This window comes from Danio rerio, chromosome 1 (genome assembly GCF_049306965.1).
Source record: "Danio rerio strain Tuebingen ecotype United States chromosome 1, GRCz12tu, whole genome shotgun sequence".
NCBI classification, from domain to species: Eukaryota; Metazoa; Chordata; class Actinopteri; order Cypriniformes; family Danionidae; genus Danio; species Danio rerio.
Genome location: NC_133176.1, coordinates 4,175,001 through 4,191,156, shown reverse-complemented (window position 1 = coordinate 4,191,156; position 16,156 = coordinate 4,175,001). Strand labels below are relative to the sequence as shown.

General features: G+C 34.6%; 1 protein-coding gene, 1 long non-coding RNA gene and 6 other non-coding genes across 9 annotated transcripts in view; all 8 read left to right on the top strand.

Moving 5' to 3' along the window:
- The first annotated feature begins 2,341 nt into the window (after nt 1-2,341).
- On the top strand, nt 2,342-5,002 carry LOC141384368 (uncharacterized). The gene is made up of 2 exons (XR_012405385.1): nt 2,342-2,561; nt 3,916-5,002. It is a non-coding gene; the product is annotated as an uncharacterized lncRNA (long non-coding RNA).
- Nucleotides 3,953-4,090, top strand: mir17a-1 (microRNA 17a-1). The gene has a single exon (NR_030009.1). It is a non-coding gene; the product is annotated as a microRNA 17a-1 (primary transcript).
- On the top strand, nt 4,114-4,196 carry mir18a (microRNA 18a). Its single transcript, NR_030012.1, has one exon. It is a non-coding gene; the product is annotated as a microRNA 18a (primary transcript).
- dre-mir-19a (microRNA 19a) lies at nt 4,266-4,354 on the top strand. Its single transcript, NR_030015.1, has one exon. It is a non-coding gene; the product is annotated as a microRNA 19a (primary transcript).
- On the top strand, nt 4,447-4,599 carry dre-mir-20a (microRNA 20a). Its single transcript, NR_030019.1, has one exon. It is a non-coding gene; the product is annotated as a microRNA 20a (primary transcript).
- On the top strand, nt 4,632-4,718 carry dre-mir-19b (microRNA 19b). The gene has a single exon (NR_030016.1). It is a non-coding gene; the product is annotated as a microRNA 19b (primary transcript).
- On the top strand, nt 4,751-4,835 carry mir92a-1 (microRNA 92a-1). Its single transcript, NR_030045.1, has one exon. It is a non-coding gene; the product is annotated as a microRNA 92a-1 (primary transcript).
- A 1,934-nt stretch (nt 5,003-6,936) lies between the features above and the next one.
- Nucleotides 6,937-16,156, top strand: part of gpc5a (glypican 5a) — a 298,323-nt gene continuing 289,103 nt past the window's right edge. The window contains exon 1 of one of the 2 annotated variants that reach the window (XM_073945913.1): nt 6,937-7,313. In XM_073945913.1, coding sequence (XP_073802014.1) covers nt 7,043-7,313 — 271 coding nt within the window. In that variant the 5' untranslated portion in view covers nt 6,937-7,042. 2 annotated transcript variants of the gene reach the window in all.

The window sequence follows — 16,156 nt, the reverse complement described above, 5'->3', positions numbered from 1 at the left end:
TACACACGTGAGCTGGCAAAAGTCCGGCATATGCAAAGTGTTCATGCAGACATTAAACTATTGTAAAAACTAATCAAACACTGTGCATATCTCATTACAATACTTTTGCATAATTCTATTTCTATTTAAGTACAATTAAGTAAGTTAAATTAACTTTTAAGTGATTACAAAGGTGCTGTGTGAAAATTTGAGAAGACAAATATTTAATATTGTACATGGGAGAATGTGCTTCGGTAACATTTTTGTGAAAAGTGTCATGAAATGTTTAGCAAAAAATAGATCTTTTGACACAAAAGAAACTTGTGTAAACTGAAACGTTGTTTAAAAATGTATTTGATGTTTTATATTTACTGAAAATAAATTGACGCATTTTGGATGAAGCAAAATGTCTTTAAATCATCCCTGAAGGAACACATTTGACACTGTTAAGGTACAAAGTGTCTTGCCACTGTAGTGTACATTCATGGTTAAGGTACAATATGGGATCAGCAGCTTTAAAAACCAATGGTAAATTTAGGTTTTACATGGTACAAATCATGTTCTTAAATGTACAAAATGCAATGGTACAAATTAGATTCTTTGTCTTAAGGTGCAATTCTGTTCCATAAAAAAGGTTTGTACCTTCTTTGATACAACATTGTACCATCATTTCTGAGAGTGTATGCACAATAGTTAATTAGTTTTTTTATCATGTTTTTAATTTACTGATAAACAAAGCAATATCTATCTATCTGTCTGTCTATCTATGTATCTATCTATCATCTCTATCATCTATCTATCTGTCTGTCTATCTATGTATTTATCTTGTAAAAAAATCCCTAAATATTATGCTCATTTATATTTATAACAGAAAACAGATGCTGATTTATTGTAATGCATGAATTTCTGATGACATGCTCTAAATATAATTTTATATTTAAAAGCAGAATAACCTATGTTTACAAATATCTGCACATTGTGAATTTAATATTTTCTAATTTTAAATTTATCCCCCCAATTTTATGCTAGGCATAATTTCTTAATCAAAAGAAAACTGTAATTAATCATTTAAATATGAGAGCAGAAATTGTTTTAACTTCAGAAAAAAGGGGAATAATGTGGTAAATTTCGTAACATATTAGTTTTATATCATGTTTTGAATTTACTGACAAACAAAACAATATATGTCTGTCTGCCTGCTTATCTATCTATCTATCTATCTATCTATCTATCTATCTATCTATCTATCTATCTATCTATCTATCTATCTATCTATCTATCTAAAATGCTCACATTTTTTTAAATCTTATATTTATAACAGAAAACAGATGCTTATTTGTTGTAATGCATGTATTTCTTTATCATGCTATAAGTATAATTTCATATTTAAAAAGCAGAATAATCAACAAGATCTATTACTCATCTTTAAAATACATTTTATAATTGATATTTAAAAATAAAACAAAATACAGTGTTATCTATTGATCATGGTTGTAATAAATCTAATTGTCTGTCTCTCTGTATATATATATATATATATATAGAGAGAGAGAGAGAGAGAGAGAGAGAGAGAGAGAGAGAGCGAGAGAGAGACAGACAGATAGATAGAGAGATAGATATACAAATCTATGCATATTTCCAATTTAATATTTTCAAAAATATATATATATATATATATATATATATATATATATATATATATATATATATATATATATATATATATATATATTTATATATATGTTCCCGCTAACTTTAAGCTATGCATAATTTCTTCATCAACTGATAATAGTAATTAATCATTTAATTAAAAAAGGAGCAGAAATTGTATTAACTTCATATAAAAGTGAATAGTAGTAAAGTTTGTTACTGGTTCAAAACAGATATTAGTTTTATTTGATGTTATGAATTTTCTGACAAACAAAAAATAATACTTCATGAGAAAGTTATATTCTTTACATTACACATTTTAGTAATAATTGTATGATTTACGCAAATATATTAACCCATTTCTCTTTAAAGGAATTGCGCACTGAAATACTTTCATTCAACATGATTTGTAATAAATTATCTATATTAGTGTTTATATTTTGCTATAAAAAAACGTATTGTCCACTTTTTTATGATTATCATTTAAATTAAACAAGTGTGCTACCGCAGATCATGAGACTTTCAGATTCAGATTTATACTATTGTTATTATTTATTGCCTGACTAATGAGCGCTCGTGCCTGTTTGCTTTTTTCCCTACGCCTAGGCTTTCTCTTCGATTGGTTGGAGGGCTAAAGATCGGAAGTAGTTTATTTATGCTAATGAAGGAGTTGGGGGTTGTAGATATTTACGTTCAACGGGAGCCGCCCTTCATTCACCCACATGGTTCAAGGCAGGTCGCCTTCGCGCCACTTTTGCAATTTTACTATGATTAAGAAAGTCGTTTCAGGAGAAGTTTCACTTTGCGTCGGATGCGCGCCGCGTGTGTTACATACGACCGCGCTCCACTTTTAAGTTTACGCACCAGTTTCGCAGATTTGTCCAGAGCAGTGGCTGTAAACGGCAAGTGAGTGAAGATGGTGGATTTCACTGGTGAGTGTCTTACTGTGCGTTATTGACTAGGAACCTGTTGTTAATTTTTCCTCGCTTCTAGTCTCACGGACTCCATCGCGTTTTCCCGCTTAAACGCATACGAGGTGATTTGCGCGCATGATTTCGTAACTCCGCAAGCGACAACGATGGTGATACAAACAATGTAGTAAGTGGCGCATGGTAGTCCTCTCCACCTCCATAGTTGGGGAGAATGTGGGAGATTTGAAAAGCATGCGTGCTGCATTGCAACTACCAACTATTTTATTTCGCCGCACGCCTGCGCGATACGCTTGAATCAGCCTCGTAGACGCGCGTCGGCGTGCCGGGATGCGAATTAAGTTGTTTTTCGACTTGTGGAGTGATGTTTTCGCCTTGTGTTGAGCGTGCGAGTTAAAGTGCCTCCAGAACAAAGCAGTAGCACATGGGGGGACGCGTAGGCCGCGCGCGCACTGGCTAGCTTAGCAACGGCGCGCTGCACAAAAACATCCCCCTTTTTTGGCCATCACTTTCTGCTTTGACTGTGAAGTTACGCGTGGAATGTTTGAATTACTAAACCTGATAATTCACACAAAGAGCACCTCCGTTTTTCAACAATTGTTGTTGATTTCAGTATAGGGGATGGATTGAGCTAGCTTACGCTAGCCGTTGCAGTTAAACTGTTTACTAGCTAGTTTCACTCTTTGTGCAAGTATCATGAGCTCGTCGCTCGTTGACGTAAATGCATGGTTGATTTCATAAATTCAATGTGTACATGTTTAAGGCGGAATTCTAGCACGTTAGCTTAGCATTAGCAGCTATCGATGTCCTCGGCTGCACGCGAACGCACCACCGCGCTACTTTATTCCCACACCCGTTTCGTTGTTTCTACCTGTTTGACATGTGCAACTTATTGTTGTCTAACTGAGTAGTTTTAAAGCGAAGAATGATCCGGTTGGTGAACTCAACGGCGCCATGTTAGTGCAGATTGTTTCGGGCTGGGGGGGGAGGGGTGAACGGGGAGCGCCTCTCTGCGCATGCGCCACACAGACGGACGGCGCGGTCCGCAGGCTGCGCAATTCATTCACTCGCTCAACTCTAGTTCTCATAACTTGGAAATTAATAGTGAAACGCACCTTCAGAATGGAATGAGCGAACTAGGTAACGGTGGTTTGGTGGAGTTTGTTTTTAATGGCCGCTAAACCGTCACATTTGGACATGGATAGTACCGCAGTGCCCGTGTGACATGTGCTTTGCCATGAGGCCCTCGCTTTTGTAGTATAGAAAGTCAACCCCATGTACCATCAATATCTATTGTATTTGAATAATTCTACAGGTAACAAACTAACTCAAATATTTCTCCCCTTCCCCCTCTCAGAATTCCCAGGAAAGATGGGAGTAGTTGCACGCAAGTTGGACTTTCTTGAGTGGACTTGGTTGGTGTCAATGTATTGTCAAAGTGCTTACAGTGCAGGTAGTATTATGGAATATCTACTGCAGTGGAGGCACTTCTAGCAATACACTTGACCATTTTAACCTTCCTCCAGGCATCCTTCGGCAAGACACCCAACCTAACGGCTTTGTGCTAAGGTGCATCTAGTGCAGATAGTGAAGTAGACTAGCACCTACTGCCCTAAGTGCTCCTTCTGGCACGAGGGTCTGTGACTTGCATCCATATATATTTGTGTCTGTGTGTGTTTATGTAATTTTTCCCCTCATTTTTTCTTTTGGTGCAGTTCTCTGCTAGTTTTGCATAGTTGCACTACAAGAAAACGGGAGTTGTGCAAATCTATGCAAAACTGATGGTGGCCTGCTGCTTCTCCACGATTCCCATGTTTTGATTTTGTAAAATCAAAGTTTCTCGATTAATCGCCGTCCCCCCCAGCCCCTTCATATTTTTCTCTCCCCTTCTTAAATAAATCTCCTAATGTTGCAGTTGTGTTAGAGTTTCAGCAGTGCTAAAGTGCTTATAGTGCAGGTAGTATTTCTGTCATCTACTGCAGTGTGAGCACTTGAAGTACTTCTAGCTTAATGCGTCTGGGATCCGAAGATTTCTGCTAGAAATCCTGAGGTCTGCGTGCGCTATTTGACCTTGCTGGACCCCCGGTCAGTTTTGCTGGTTTGCATTCAGCTTTTAAGACTGTGCGCTGTGCAAATCCATGCAAAACTGATTGTGGCAGCACACTTCTTAAGCACTTGTTTTTGGAGTCGTTTGGTCCCTTTCTGCGCAGGTTGGGATTGGTAGCAATGCTGTGTGTTTTGAAGGTATTGCACTTGTCCCGGCCTGTAAAGGATTGTGGAGATTGTACCCCACAAATATTTTTATTTTCCATTTCATTTGCCATTCGTTATTTTTCATTATTCATTTAAGCATTTTTTTTTTTTTTGAGAATTACTTTTATAAACACCTTGATACTGTGATTTGAATGAATGCAAAAGCTTGTCAATAAAATATTGCGATGCATCATCTTTGTTTCATTTATTATCTTAACACTGTAATTTTTACACCATGCAAGGCATGATTAACATTTAGACACTTGTTTGCTATGCTGTTAAGTGTGTTAATGACTTGGGTTTTATTAAACCAACATAATCGGACAAATCAACATAGTCTATCAGCTGCTCTTCAGATTTATCAAATCCAATTATAAAAATGCAGAGTAAGCCGAGTAATCTAGCATCCCTTTAAGTACACATGCTTAATGCAGAGGGGTGGTCTTAATCCCTATATTGTAGTGTGTATAAATGGTACTTGTACAAGTAAAGCTTTTAAAATTATGTTGATTAGGAAAGTGGTTTAAAAAATGTACAATATCTTGAATTCTGTGTTCACTGCTGAAGTTTTGTCTAATGGTTGACTACCATGGTGTTCAGCTGCTGTGCATTGGAATGTTGGGAGGTTTGCTGTAGCCCTGTGTAAAGATGAACAGTACATTCATTTTTATAGTGAAAGCATGTTCTCTAAGTTTAAAATAAATTTGTTGTTAGTCCATAGGGAAGTACAGCCAATCTCTATTCAAATCAAAACCTTTGAGTCTTATCACTTTATTATTATTATTATTATTATTTTTTTTTTTTTATTGGTGTTTAAGACAACATATCTTAGTATACAATACAACAGGAAAGTTACAGACTCATATTTTCCCTCTGTCCTCTCAAAATAAAATATATTAATTATAAACAAACATGTCCTCTGAAAGGTAAATAATAAAAATAAAATAATTAAAATATACATATAAAAAATTATATATATATATATATATATATATATATATATATATATTATTTTTTTAAGTAAGCAAGTTTTTATTAAAATGGCAAAAAAAAAAAAACATTTAAAAAGTTCACATTGTGTATATATATCCACTTAATTACTGTGTATTAGATCTGATATCAACTGAACAGGGTAAGCCTTTGACATAGTCTAAAACAGGGTTCCAGGTCTTGTAAAAAGATTTTGGAAATACTGTAAGTAAACATTAATTTCTTAAGGTTTATGTAACTTAAGATTTGAGTCATCACTTTATATAGTTTATTATAATGCTTACTAAAATATTACAGTGACAATAGCTGAAATTATTATTGATATTTAAGTGATAATCTTAGGGTAATATCAAGGCTAAAGATCTCTGAAGTCTTCGTTAATAGTTTCAGTTCATTGTTTTATGTTTTTAAGAAACTTGACATCAGTCAAACCAAAACAAGTTGTTACCTGCAGTGTCAGTAAATGTCAAATAGATGGGGCTGTTGCAGCTCATTTGGGAGAGATGCTCGCATTGTCTGCTGAAGGTGTTTTATTTCCAGTAATTTATCTCCACTGTTTTTAGTAATCTATTTAATAAAAATATAAATTAACATCGCTAAAAATTAATTGGAATTACCCCCGCTAACTTCTATTAAACTTTCCATATGCAACAGGCTTTCAGTTTCGGAGGCCCGTTCGTTGTAGTGGGTGAAACTTATTTTGTGTATGTGTGTTTGTGTGAAAGTAACAGTGTGAGGTTTCCAATGTATAATTCTACAAAACTTTGCTTGATAATTTGCATAGCCTACTACTCTCCTGGAGTAGCAGCTATTCAAAATCAGTAATCAGGGTCTATATACAGGCGATTTGTGAGGTACAAGCGATTAATCCGACCGCAACGGGAATCTTCAAACTGTTGCCATGGTTACCACCTGAAGCTAACGCGATTTGTGTTAGCGACCATAACATTTTAGTAATAAATGTTAACTTTTAGTACTCTCAAATAAGTTCTGTAAATATAGCTGAGGGTCAAATTTAGGAAGGATGTACTAGGAAAAAAAAACTGCTCCTAAAATACTCGTAACGTTATACCAGTGCTAGTTGTGCTGTTGTAGTGTTCGCAGTTGGACCAGGCTAACGTTAATGATTCCGCCCATTGGCTCCTGACAGCTCCGTCTTTCAGCAGCGCATTCACTGCGCTCTTTTTGAAGGTCCTGTGTGAAACACTCAGTGTGTGTGTGATGTACAATCACTTCTGTATATGTCTCTTCACCTAAAATCAACCGGAGGTTTTCACCAGAAGTTTTCCGAGGGCAAATCAACGCGCGTTTTCCTTCAGCGGACATCATATTTCTCAACTGGTCAGCTTCTGGAGATGGAAATGGCGATCCGTGGAATTTTGTTTTATACATTTTTTGCGGTTTTCACAGATGTCTGTCAGGGGACTTTAATGGACTGCGAAGAAGTGCGTAAAGTTTTTCAGTTGAAACAAATCGGACCTGCAAAATCAATACCTGACACGCCGAGAACAGGTAAGAATGTGATGTGCTGGATAACATAACATAGGTTTTCTAGCCGGTTGGTTTTGTTTTCATCACACTTGATTGCTAAACGTTTAATATTAGCCTACAAAGTACCTGAAACAAACCTGACACTTTGCGTTATCAGGTTTTTGTTTGTATGACAAAAAAAAAAATCCCGTCCAAAAATTGTAGATATTTTTCTGAGGCGGAAGTCTTGAAGAGTGATATCATAACTAAAGCTGATCGACATTCAAACTAGCAAAACCTGCTGTTTTTCTCGTATACATACACTTACACTTGTACGATATTGAATTAAAATATTTAATCGTCTGATATATGAACTTCAAAATGAGGCTATCAAGACGTTTCACAGAATCATGCCCTGGGGGCGCGTTTACCGGCTTTGAGGTAACGTTAAAGGGGTAGTTCACCCAAAACTGAAAATGCAGATATTTACTCAGTCATTTAATCATTTACTTACTTGTAACAAACCTGTTTAATTCAATTGAATTAATTTTCTTCTGTTGAACATGAAAGAAGATATTTTGAAAAATGTTGGAAACTTAAAAACACTAACTTCCATAGTAGTTTCAGAATGTTTTAAGGTTGTTTTCAGATACGATTGAGACCAGAAGTTAATGAAAATGATTTATTAAATTTACCATTAATTGCATTTTATTAACATCTACCCCAACCCCAACTCTAAACCGAATCGTCACAGTAAAGTAAAAACAGTAGTTACGGAGTATTATTTGTTTTTTCGTCACCTTAGAATTGTATCAGATATTTTTTTCAAAATTGAGTTATTGACAAATTGTTATTAAATGACAGCTTATTTACATTATGGGATGTTTTTTAATATAAGTTTTTTTTTTTTTTTACATTTTAAGACATTTTATGTGAAAAACAAATGTCGCACACATACTGATTGCTATATAGAATGCAAAAACTTTGAAGCTCAATGTCTCAAAATCATTCAGAACGCAGATAGAAGCTTATAATTCCAAGATAACGATTTATAAAATTACCCTGTAAAACACTACCACCACAGTACAGTAAAAATATTAATTATTGTTAGTGAAATCTGCTGTTTTTCTTGTACACTTACAAGTAGGCTATATTAGTAGGCTACCCTGTACGATATTGACCTAAAATATTTAATCGCTTGATATATGAACTTCAAAATATTGCTGTTTCACAGAATTATACCCTGGGGGCACGTTTACCAGCTTTGAGGTAATGTCAACGTTAAAGGGATAATAGCTGTACAAGTTTTTATTCTTCTGTTGAAGACAAAAGAAGATAATTTGAAAAATGTTGGAAACTTGTAAACATTGACTTCCATAGTAGTTTCAGAATGTTTTCAGGTTGTTGCTAGATCAGATACAGTTGCAGCCAGAAGTTAAAGATAATTATTTATTCACAAAATTTTCATTAATTGTATTTTAATAGAGTCTACCCATACCCCAACGCTAAACCCAACCGTCACGTTGTGGTAAAAACAGTAGTTTCATGCTATTATTTTAAGTATTATTTAGGTTATTTATTAAATTACCCAATAAATTGTATTTTTTAACATCTTTCCCTACCCTGACCCGAAACCCATCACACAGTACTGTAAAAAATATTAATTATTGTTAGTAAAACGTGCTGTTTTTCTTGTACACACTTATAAGTAGGCTATATTAGTAGGCTACCTTGTACGATATTGAGCAAAAATATTTATTCGCTTAATTTATGAACTTCAAATTGACGCTATCAAGACGTTTCACAGAATTATACCCTGGGCGCACGTTAACTGGCTTTGAGGTAACGTTAAAGGGATAATTCACCCAAAACTGAAAATGCAGTCATTTACTCAACCTTTACTTGTCACAAAGCTGTTTAAGTTTTTTGTTCTTCTGTTGAACACGAAAGAAGATATTTTGAAAAATGTTGGAAACTTGTAAACATTGAGTAGTTTCAGAATGTTTTCAGGTTGTTGCTAGATCAAGTTGCGCCCAGAAGTTAACTAAAATGATTTATATTATTTATTAACTTTTTATTAATTGCATTTTAAACCCAATTGAACCCAACCATCACAATAGCATAAAAATAGTACTTGTACTGATTATTGTGTATGTTATTTATTAAATTACCCAATGAATTGTTTATTTTAATGTCTACCCCTACCCTAAAGCCCGTTTCACATGGGGCTTCAGCAATGGCGTAGCTTCCCAACCTTCAGCAAATTGAGAAGTTACCAACTTCAGCAGCGAGCAACGCCACTAAAGCGATGCCGACGGGTCTACAATGCAGTTTGGCAATGCCTGACGTCACCTATTTAAAATAAATGGAAAGCATTGATGCTTTAATCGGGTGTAACCCTAAACCCAATCATCACAATACTATAAAAATATTAATTATTGTTACACAGTGTCATATAAAATGATGCTATATTGATCAAATATCCGCAGCGGTATCCCATCTAGAATTGATTTGAATTAACTTTTTATATGGCGACGCAGTGGCGCAGTGGGTAGCATGTTCGCCTCACAGCAAGAAGGTCGCTGAGTCGCTGGTTCGATCCTCGGCTCAGTTGGTGTTTCTGTGTGAAGTTTGCATGTTCTCCCTGCGTGGGTTTCCTCCGGGTGCTCTGGTTTCCCCCACAGTCCAAAGACATGTGATACAGGTGAACTGGTAGGCTAAATTGTCCGTAGTGTGTGTGTGTGTGTGTGTGGATGTTTCCCAGAGATGGGTTGCGGCTGGAAGACAACAACCTGAAAACATTCTGAAACTACTAAGTCAATGTTCACAAGTTTCCAACATTTTTCACATTTTTCACGAAAAACTTGCTGGATAAGTTGGTGGTTCATTCCGCTGTGGCGACCCCAGATTAATAAAGGGACTAAGCCAACAAGAAAATGAATGAATAACTTTTTATATATTTTTTAAGAGTATGTCCAAACGTTTAAGCAAAAATCCTTGACTTCCATAGTAGCCTATTTGTTTTTCCCATTATGGAAGTCAGTGATTGCAGGTTTCCAATCTAAAATAACATATTTTTCTATTTCTTAAAGGTCTGAATCCACTTAACTGTGAGTAAATATTCAGTTTTGGGGGCACTATCTCTTTAAAACTCAACTCTCTGTGTGGACTGCCATGAGTAGCCTAGCTTTTTAAATAAACACCAGTAATGAACAGTGCTTCAATGAGCAGTTCTAACACCCTCAAGTTGTATCACTTCCCTCGAAAGACTTCAACACCAAAAAGATTTGCTGTTTACTTTCACGAAAAACACTTTTACTAAAGGAATTTGGAAGCAGTTCAGAAATGGGCTGGCAGTTTTTCGCATGTCTACTTTGCTTTCAGGATTTGTACACGGCATATCCTGACAGGAAATTAAGACGAAGTGCTCTTTGAAATGTTTTTTAGTAATATATTTGTACGTTCGAGTGCAGCAGAGAGCCTCCACCATCTACTGACGGAAAGCAAAAAGATCAAATTTACTTGGCATGTTTTTACCCTCAAGCTGAGACGCTTTCTCAAATCAGAGATCAAGTGGTGTAGGCTATACAAGGTCAGAAGCTAGCTCTTGAATATTGCCTTAATTAGTCACAAGATGATCTTTTGTTTGCTTTAAACAGCTGTCATCTAAATCTCCCAGCACTGTTTTGGTTTGTGAAATGATCTTTGTCAGGTTGTTTGGATAATTGTCCCATTTTCCTGTTGCTCTTGTGATGTGAAACGAGTTTGGTGACCTCTCTAATGATGAACGGTGGTGGCTCTTTTCAGAGGGAAGGAGCAACCTCTAACTAGTTCGACAAACTTTACTGCGTTAATGGATGTTAAGTGGCTTTAGGAGAACAGTTTGTGCAGTGTTTCCCACAGAGGTCATCAAATGGAGCTCACTTCAAAGTGCTGCTTGGAAGAGGTTTGTTTCGGAGTTTACAGGAATTTAGAGATGCGGTTGGCTATTAAAGTTTTGTTGTAGCTCAAAGAAAACTGAATGAAAGGGGGTTATGTTCATTGCTCATCCTGTACTCCAGGCGTTTTGGTTGGGAGCAGTTAAAATCTGAAGCTCTTTGTGTTCAGTCTTGCTGTAAGGAGATGAAATATGCATTAAATGCAAATCAAATTAGGCTGCACGATATTTGGTTTCAGCTTCAATATCGCAGTTTGATCATTCGCAATAGTCACATTGCAGGATATCCAATGTTGAGTCTGTATTATAATTTACGTTCAATTCAATTCATCTTCATTTCAATAGCGCTATTACAATGTAGATTGTGTCTAAGCTGCTTAAAACAGAAGTTCTAGTTATTGAATCTGTGTCAGTCAGAATTGAAGTTCAGTTCAAAGTCCAAACACTTTACAGCAAATCCATCGATGCGCAGTGGCAACAGTAGCAAGGTATAGGGATGCACCGATTATAGATTTTGATTGTACGATTATGGTCTGAGGAATAATCATGGTTATCACGATTATTATGCATTCATTAGTTTTAAAACACTGATAATTTAGATAAATCTCATGAAGTCTCCTTGAATTTTAAAGTGTTATTTATTGCTGCTCAGTAACCAGATAATATAACACAAAATAATAATAAAAACAAACAATAGTCCATTTCTCTTTGGACTTAAGAATAAGTGAAAAAAGTTTTGGCATTTAAACAAGTAATAATTTTACACTGAAAATAAATGTCAATAAATAAAAAATGAAAATAAAATTTAAATAAATAAATTAAAAATAAATACAAATTAATTAATTTTAAATAAATAAAATTAATTTAATTACAATAAATACATAAAATTTAAATAAACTCATATAATATAATAAATTAAAATAAATAAATTAATTACATGTAAATAAATTAAAAATAAATAAATATATATATAAAAAATAAATAAATGAATTTTAAATACATTTAAAAATAGATAATAAAAAAAATTAAAAGAAAAAAATTAAAAGAAAAACCAGGTTCAGTTAGGGTTGACTATTTCTCCTCTAGCCAAACTTTCTGTGCAGAGCTGCAGTCTAGGCACTGGAGGCCAGAGAATGCTGGACATCCATCGTGGATGTGTTTTTGAAGCCTGTGACTGTATATGTATTTATTGATTTAGTTTTGTATATTGATTTTAAAAGCATTCAGGCATACAAAATTGTACTATTTGTAACTTTAATTATAATGAAAAAATCTTCAAAAGCACGCACATCACTCTTAACTGGGTGCTCAGCCAAAACACAAAAAGTGCAAATTAGGGCTATTAATCAAAAATCTGGTTTCGATTTCGATTTTGGCTTCTAATGATTATGAAAATGGCGTCGTAGTGGCGCAGTAGGTAGTGCTGTCGCCTCACAGCTAGAAGGTTGCTGGGAAGCTGGTTCGAGCTCAGTTGGCGTTTCTGTGTGGAGTTTGCATGTTCTCCCTACGTTCGCGTCGGTTTCCTCCACGCTTTCTTTTTAAAATCATACATTTTTATCTGACTGAACTTGTACAAATTTGTATGAATTAGTATAAAACAGTTATGGTTCCTTGTGAGATCAGGTTGAATAATTTATGTTTAGCTGTCTTAAATTTGGTATTGAATGTGGGTTATTTGTCTTTAGTAATTGAATTTGTATTTGATGGTAAATTTAGAAGAAACACCACAGATAAGTTGATTTTTAGGTTTGTGCATATTTATTGGCACAAACAGGTGCATGTTTTTATGCATTTTCTCTTTTCTGCTGTATAAATATGTCGAGACTTGATAAAAAGTTTGAGATAGTTGAAGCTTTTTCCTTTGGCATTGCATACTTTGACCTTGCGTTCTGCTTTTTAAAATTGCTGTCTTTCCAACCACCACATTTGTTTTTGTTTTCATGCCATACAGCTACATGTTTAAAGCATTTCTTTGCCATACCACTTTGACTTTATTAAAACGCAACAAAGAATAAACAAGACATGGTGATGCATGGTAAATCTGTCTTGAAGGACACGCTTTTTATTGGAGTTTTTTGAATGCTCTCTGCTTCCAATCGTGGACGAAACCGTTTGATGTGTAGCGCTTTCCAGGTCAACCGCATGACCTTTTGTTAGGGCTTTAAAACAACAAATAAACCGACCACCATAGTGAGGGAGAGAATAAAATATTTAAAAATAGTCACCTTGACATGTAAATGAATCCGCAAAAAGTCTTTATTTCTGTAAGTTAGCATGGGCTTGCGTGCCAGACGGTTTTCTTGGGAACTAGCTGTTTTAAACTTAAGGCCATGGTTGTAAAAAAACACTGAACGTCTTTCCTAAACGCCGCTTTTCATTGCTTCCCTCAGACCCCCGAAACACAGACTTGCATGTCACTGCTGGCGAATTGAAAGCCAAAGCCTCACGCTGCATTTGTTTTGGTTTGATCAATCTTGGGTTTTGTGGTAATTCCTCTTTAATGCCTTCATGCTAGAAAGTGCTGGGGGTCTGAGAGGCTTCAAAGAAGCAGGAACTGGAGTGTTTTCCTATATTTGAGCATTGCAATTTGGTAGAGTTGTCAGCGAACACAGACCCACTGAAGGAAGAAATGCCTAGATTCTTTGAAACTTAAACACACTTGTACACTAAATTCATTGCAGTTTTTGTCTAATATAATTACCACAAACCTAAATTCACCAAGGAGATGTTCTTGGATTAACATCCATGTTGATCCTGGAGAAACATTCCAATAAGCCAATCAGAATGAAGGGATGTGTTTAAAGTTTATGTTAAGTTTAGGCTTGTGTTTAGGTTTATGTAATTCACATGATTATTATCCAACTATTATTTCCCTCTGATTTTGGGAGTAATTTGCAGTTAGGTTTGGTTTAGGGGTAAAGATATTAGATGTTAATCCAGGATCGCATCGTACTTGGTAAAATCATGACGTGCAATAAATGCACAAAGTAAATTCTGAACAACTTCTATTCCTTTTCACTAGTGATGTGTATGTTTTAACCATTGCATCAATGTAATTGGTTTAAAGATATGCAAGTTGATGTTGAGTTGCCACACAAACACTAGTGTTCAGTGAGTTAGGTCTTTTACACTAATATGTGTGACATATATCAACACATGGACATGACCTCAATCATTTTTGATGATAATTTATATAATGAGCGGCATAAAATGATCTTAAAATGACAATAAAGTTGTATATCGCAATTTATTTTGGTGCAATAAATAATACAATGAAGAATAGATATTTTGACAGGCCTACAGTAAGTATGAAAACTTTATTCACAGAATGTACAATATTTGAAGTTTTATTTTTAATTTTTGTCATATAATACCTAATATTTATGTTGTTTTTGTTTTATTTATTATATATGTATTATTCTAAATTGTCTGTCAGTGGAACTGAAGTGGCATGTAATAATATGATACAGGACCAACATATTTAAAAGTAGATAGAATTTCTGCCATTACAACAAATTTGTGAAAACAAATGTTTAAATTGCTGTGAAATGCGTAAAAACCAGCATTCAAAGATTTATGTTTAAAAAAAAAAAATAAATAAATAAATTAATGCATTTTTAGCACCACCCTAAAGACCTTTTTACTTTTTACTAAGTCAAACTAACAAGAAATGTACACTGTAAAAAATCCTGGGCTCCACACATTTCATTCATGTTGTCCCAAGTTACCGTAACACATTTAACAAATTTATGTGGATTGAACATAAAAAAAAAAAAAAATTGTCTCAATGAAATCTTAAGATTCCCAGAGATGGGTTGCAGCTGGAAGGGCGTCTGCTGCGTAAAAACTTGCTGGATAAGTTGGCGGTTCATTCCGCTGTGGCGACCCCAGATTAATAAAGGGACTAAGCTGACAAGAAAATGAATGAATGAATGGATGAAATCGTAAGAAACAACACTATGTATGTGTACGTATTTTTAAACAAAAATGTGATTTACTAAAGTCACACAAGTGCAAAGTTCACATCTGTCACATCCATAAGCTTTTTTCTCATTATTGCAAAAATTTCAATTAAAATAAAATCAGTGATGTTTGTTCTATAGAGAGCCGACTCTTATCTTTTTGATTAGCATTATTTATATATGTATATATTGATATTTCTTTTTGGTTGTGCAGTTTAATTCACAGAATGTCTGCATAGTATGTTGCAGACTGTAAACTCGCAGACTTTTTCGGTCACATCCATAACCCATGTTTATTTTCCTAAATTAAATCATAAAACATGTTTACAGATTGATATTTTCTCTGATACCATAACTCTGTGGTTAGTAGTTTAGATGTTTCAACATAAACTTAACATACAGTTGAAGTCAGAATTATTAGGACCCCTGATTTAATAGACCCCCTTGTTTACTTTTCCTCAATCTCTGTTTAACAGAGAGCAACACATCTCATTTTCAACACATCTCTAAACATAATAGTCTTAATAACTTATTTCTAATAACTGATTTATTTTATCTTTGCCATGATGACAGTAAATAATATTTGACTAGATGTTTTTCAAGACACTTCTATACAGCTTAAAGTGACATTTAAAGGCTTAACTAGGTTAATTAGGTTGGTTAGGGGAATTAGGCAAGTTATTGTATAACGATGGTTTGTTCTGTAGACTATTGAAAAATATATAGCCTAACGGGGTTAATAATTTTGACCTTAAAAAATTAAAAACTGCTTTTATTTTTGCCGAAATAAAACAAATAAGACTTTCTCCAGAAGAAAAAAATATTGTCAGACATACTGTTAAAGTTTCCTTGCTCTGTTAAACATCATTTGTGAATTATTTAATAAAGAGAAGACAAATCAAAGGGGGGCTAATAATTCTGACTTCAACTGTATATTTTCTTTGTGAATTAATTTTTTATTGCAAATGCCACATCCATAACGCTAG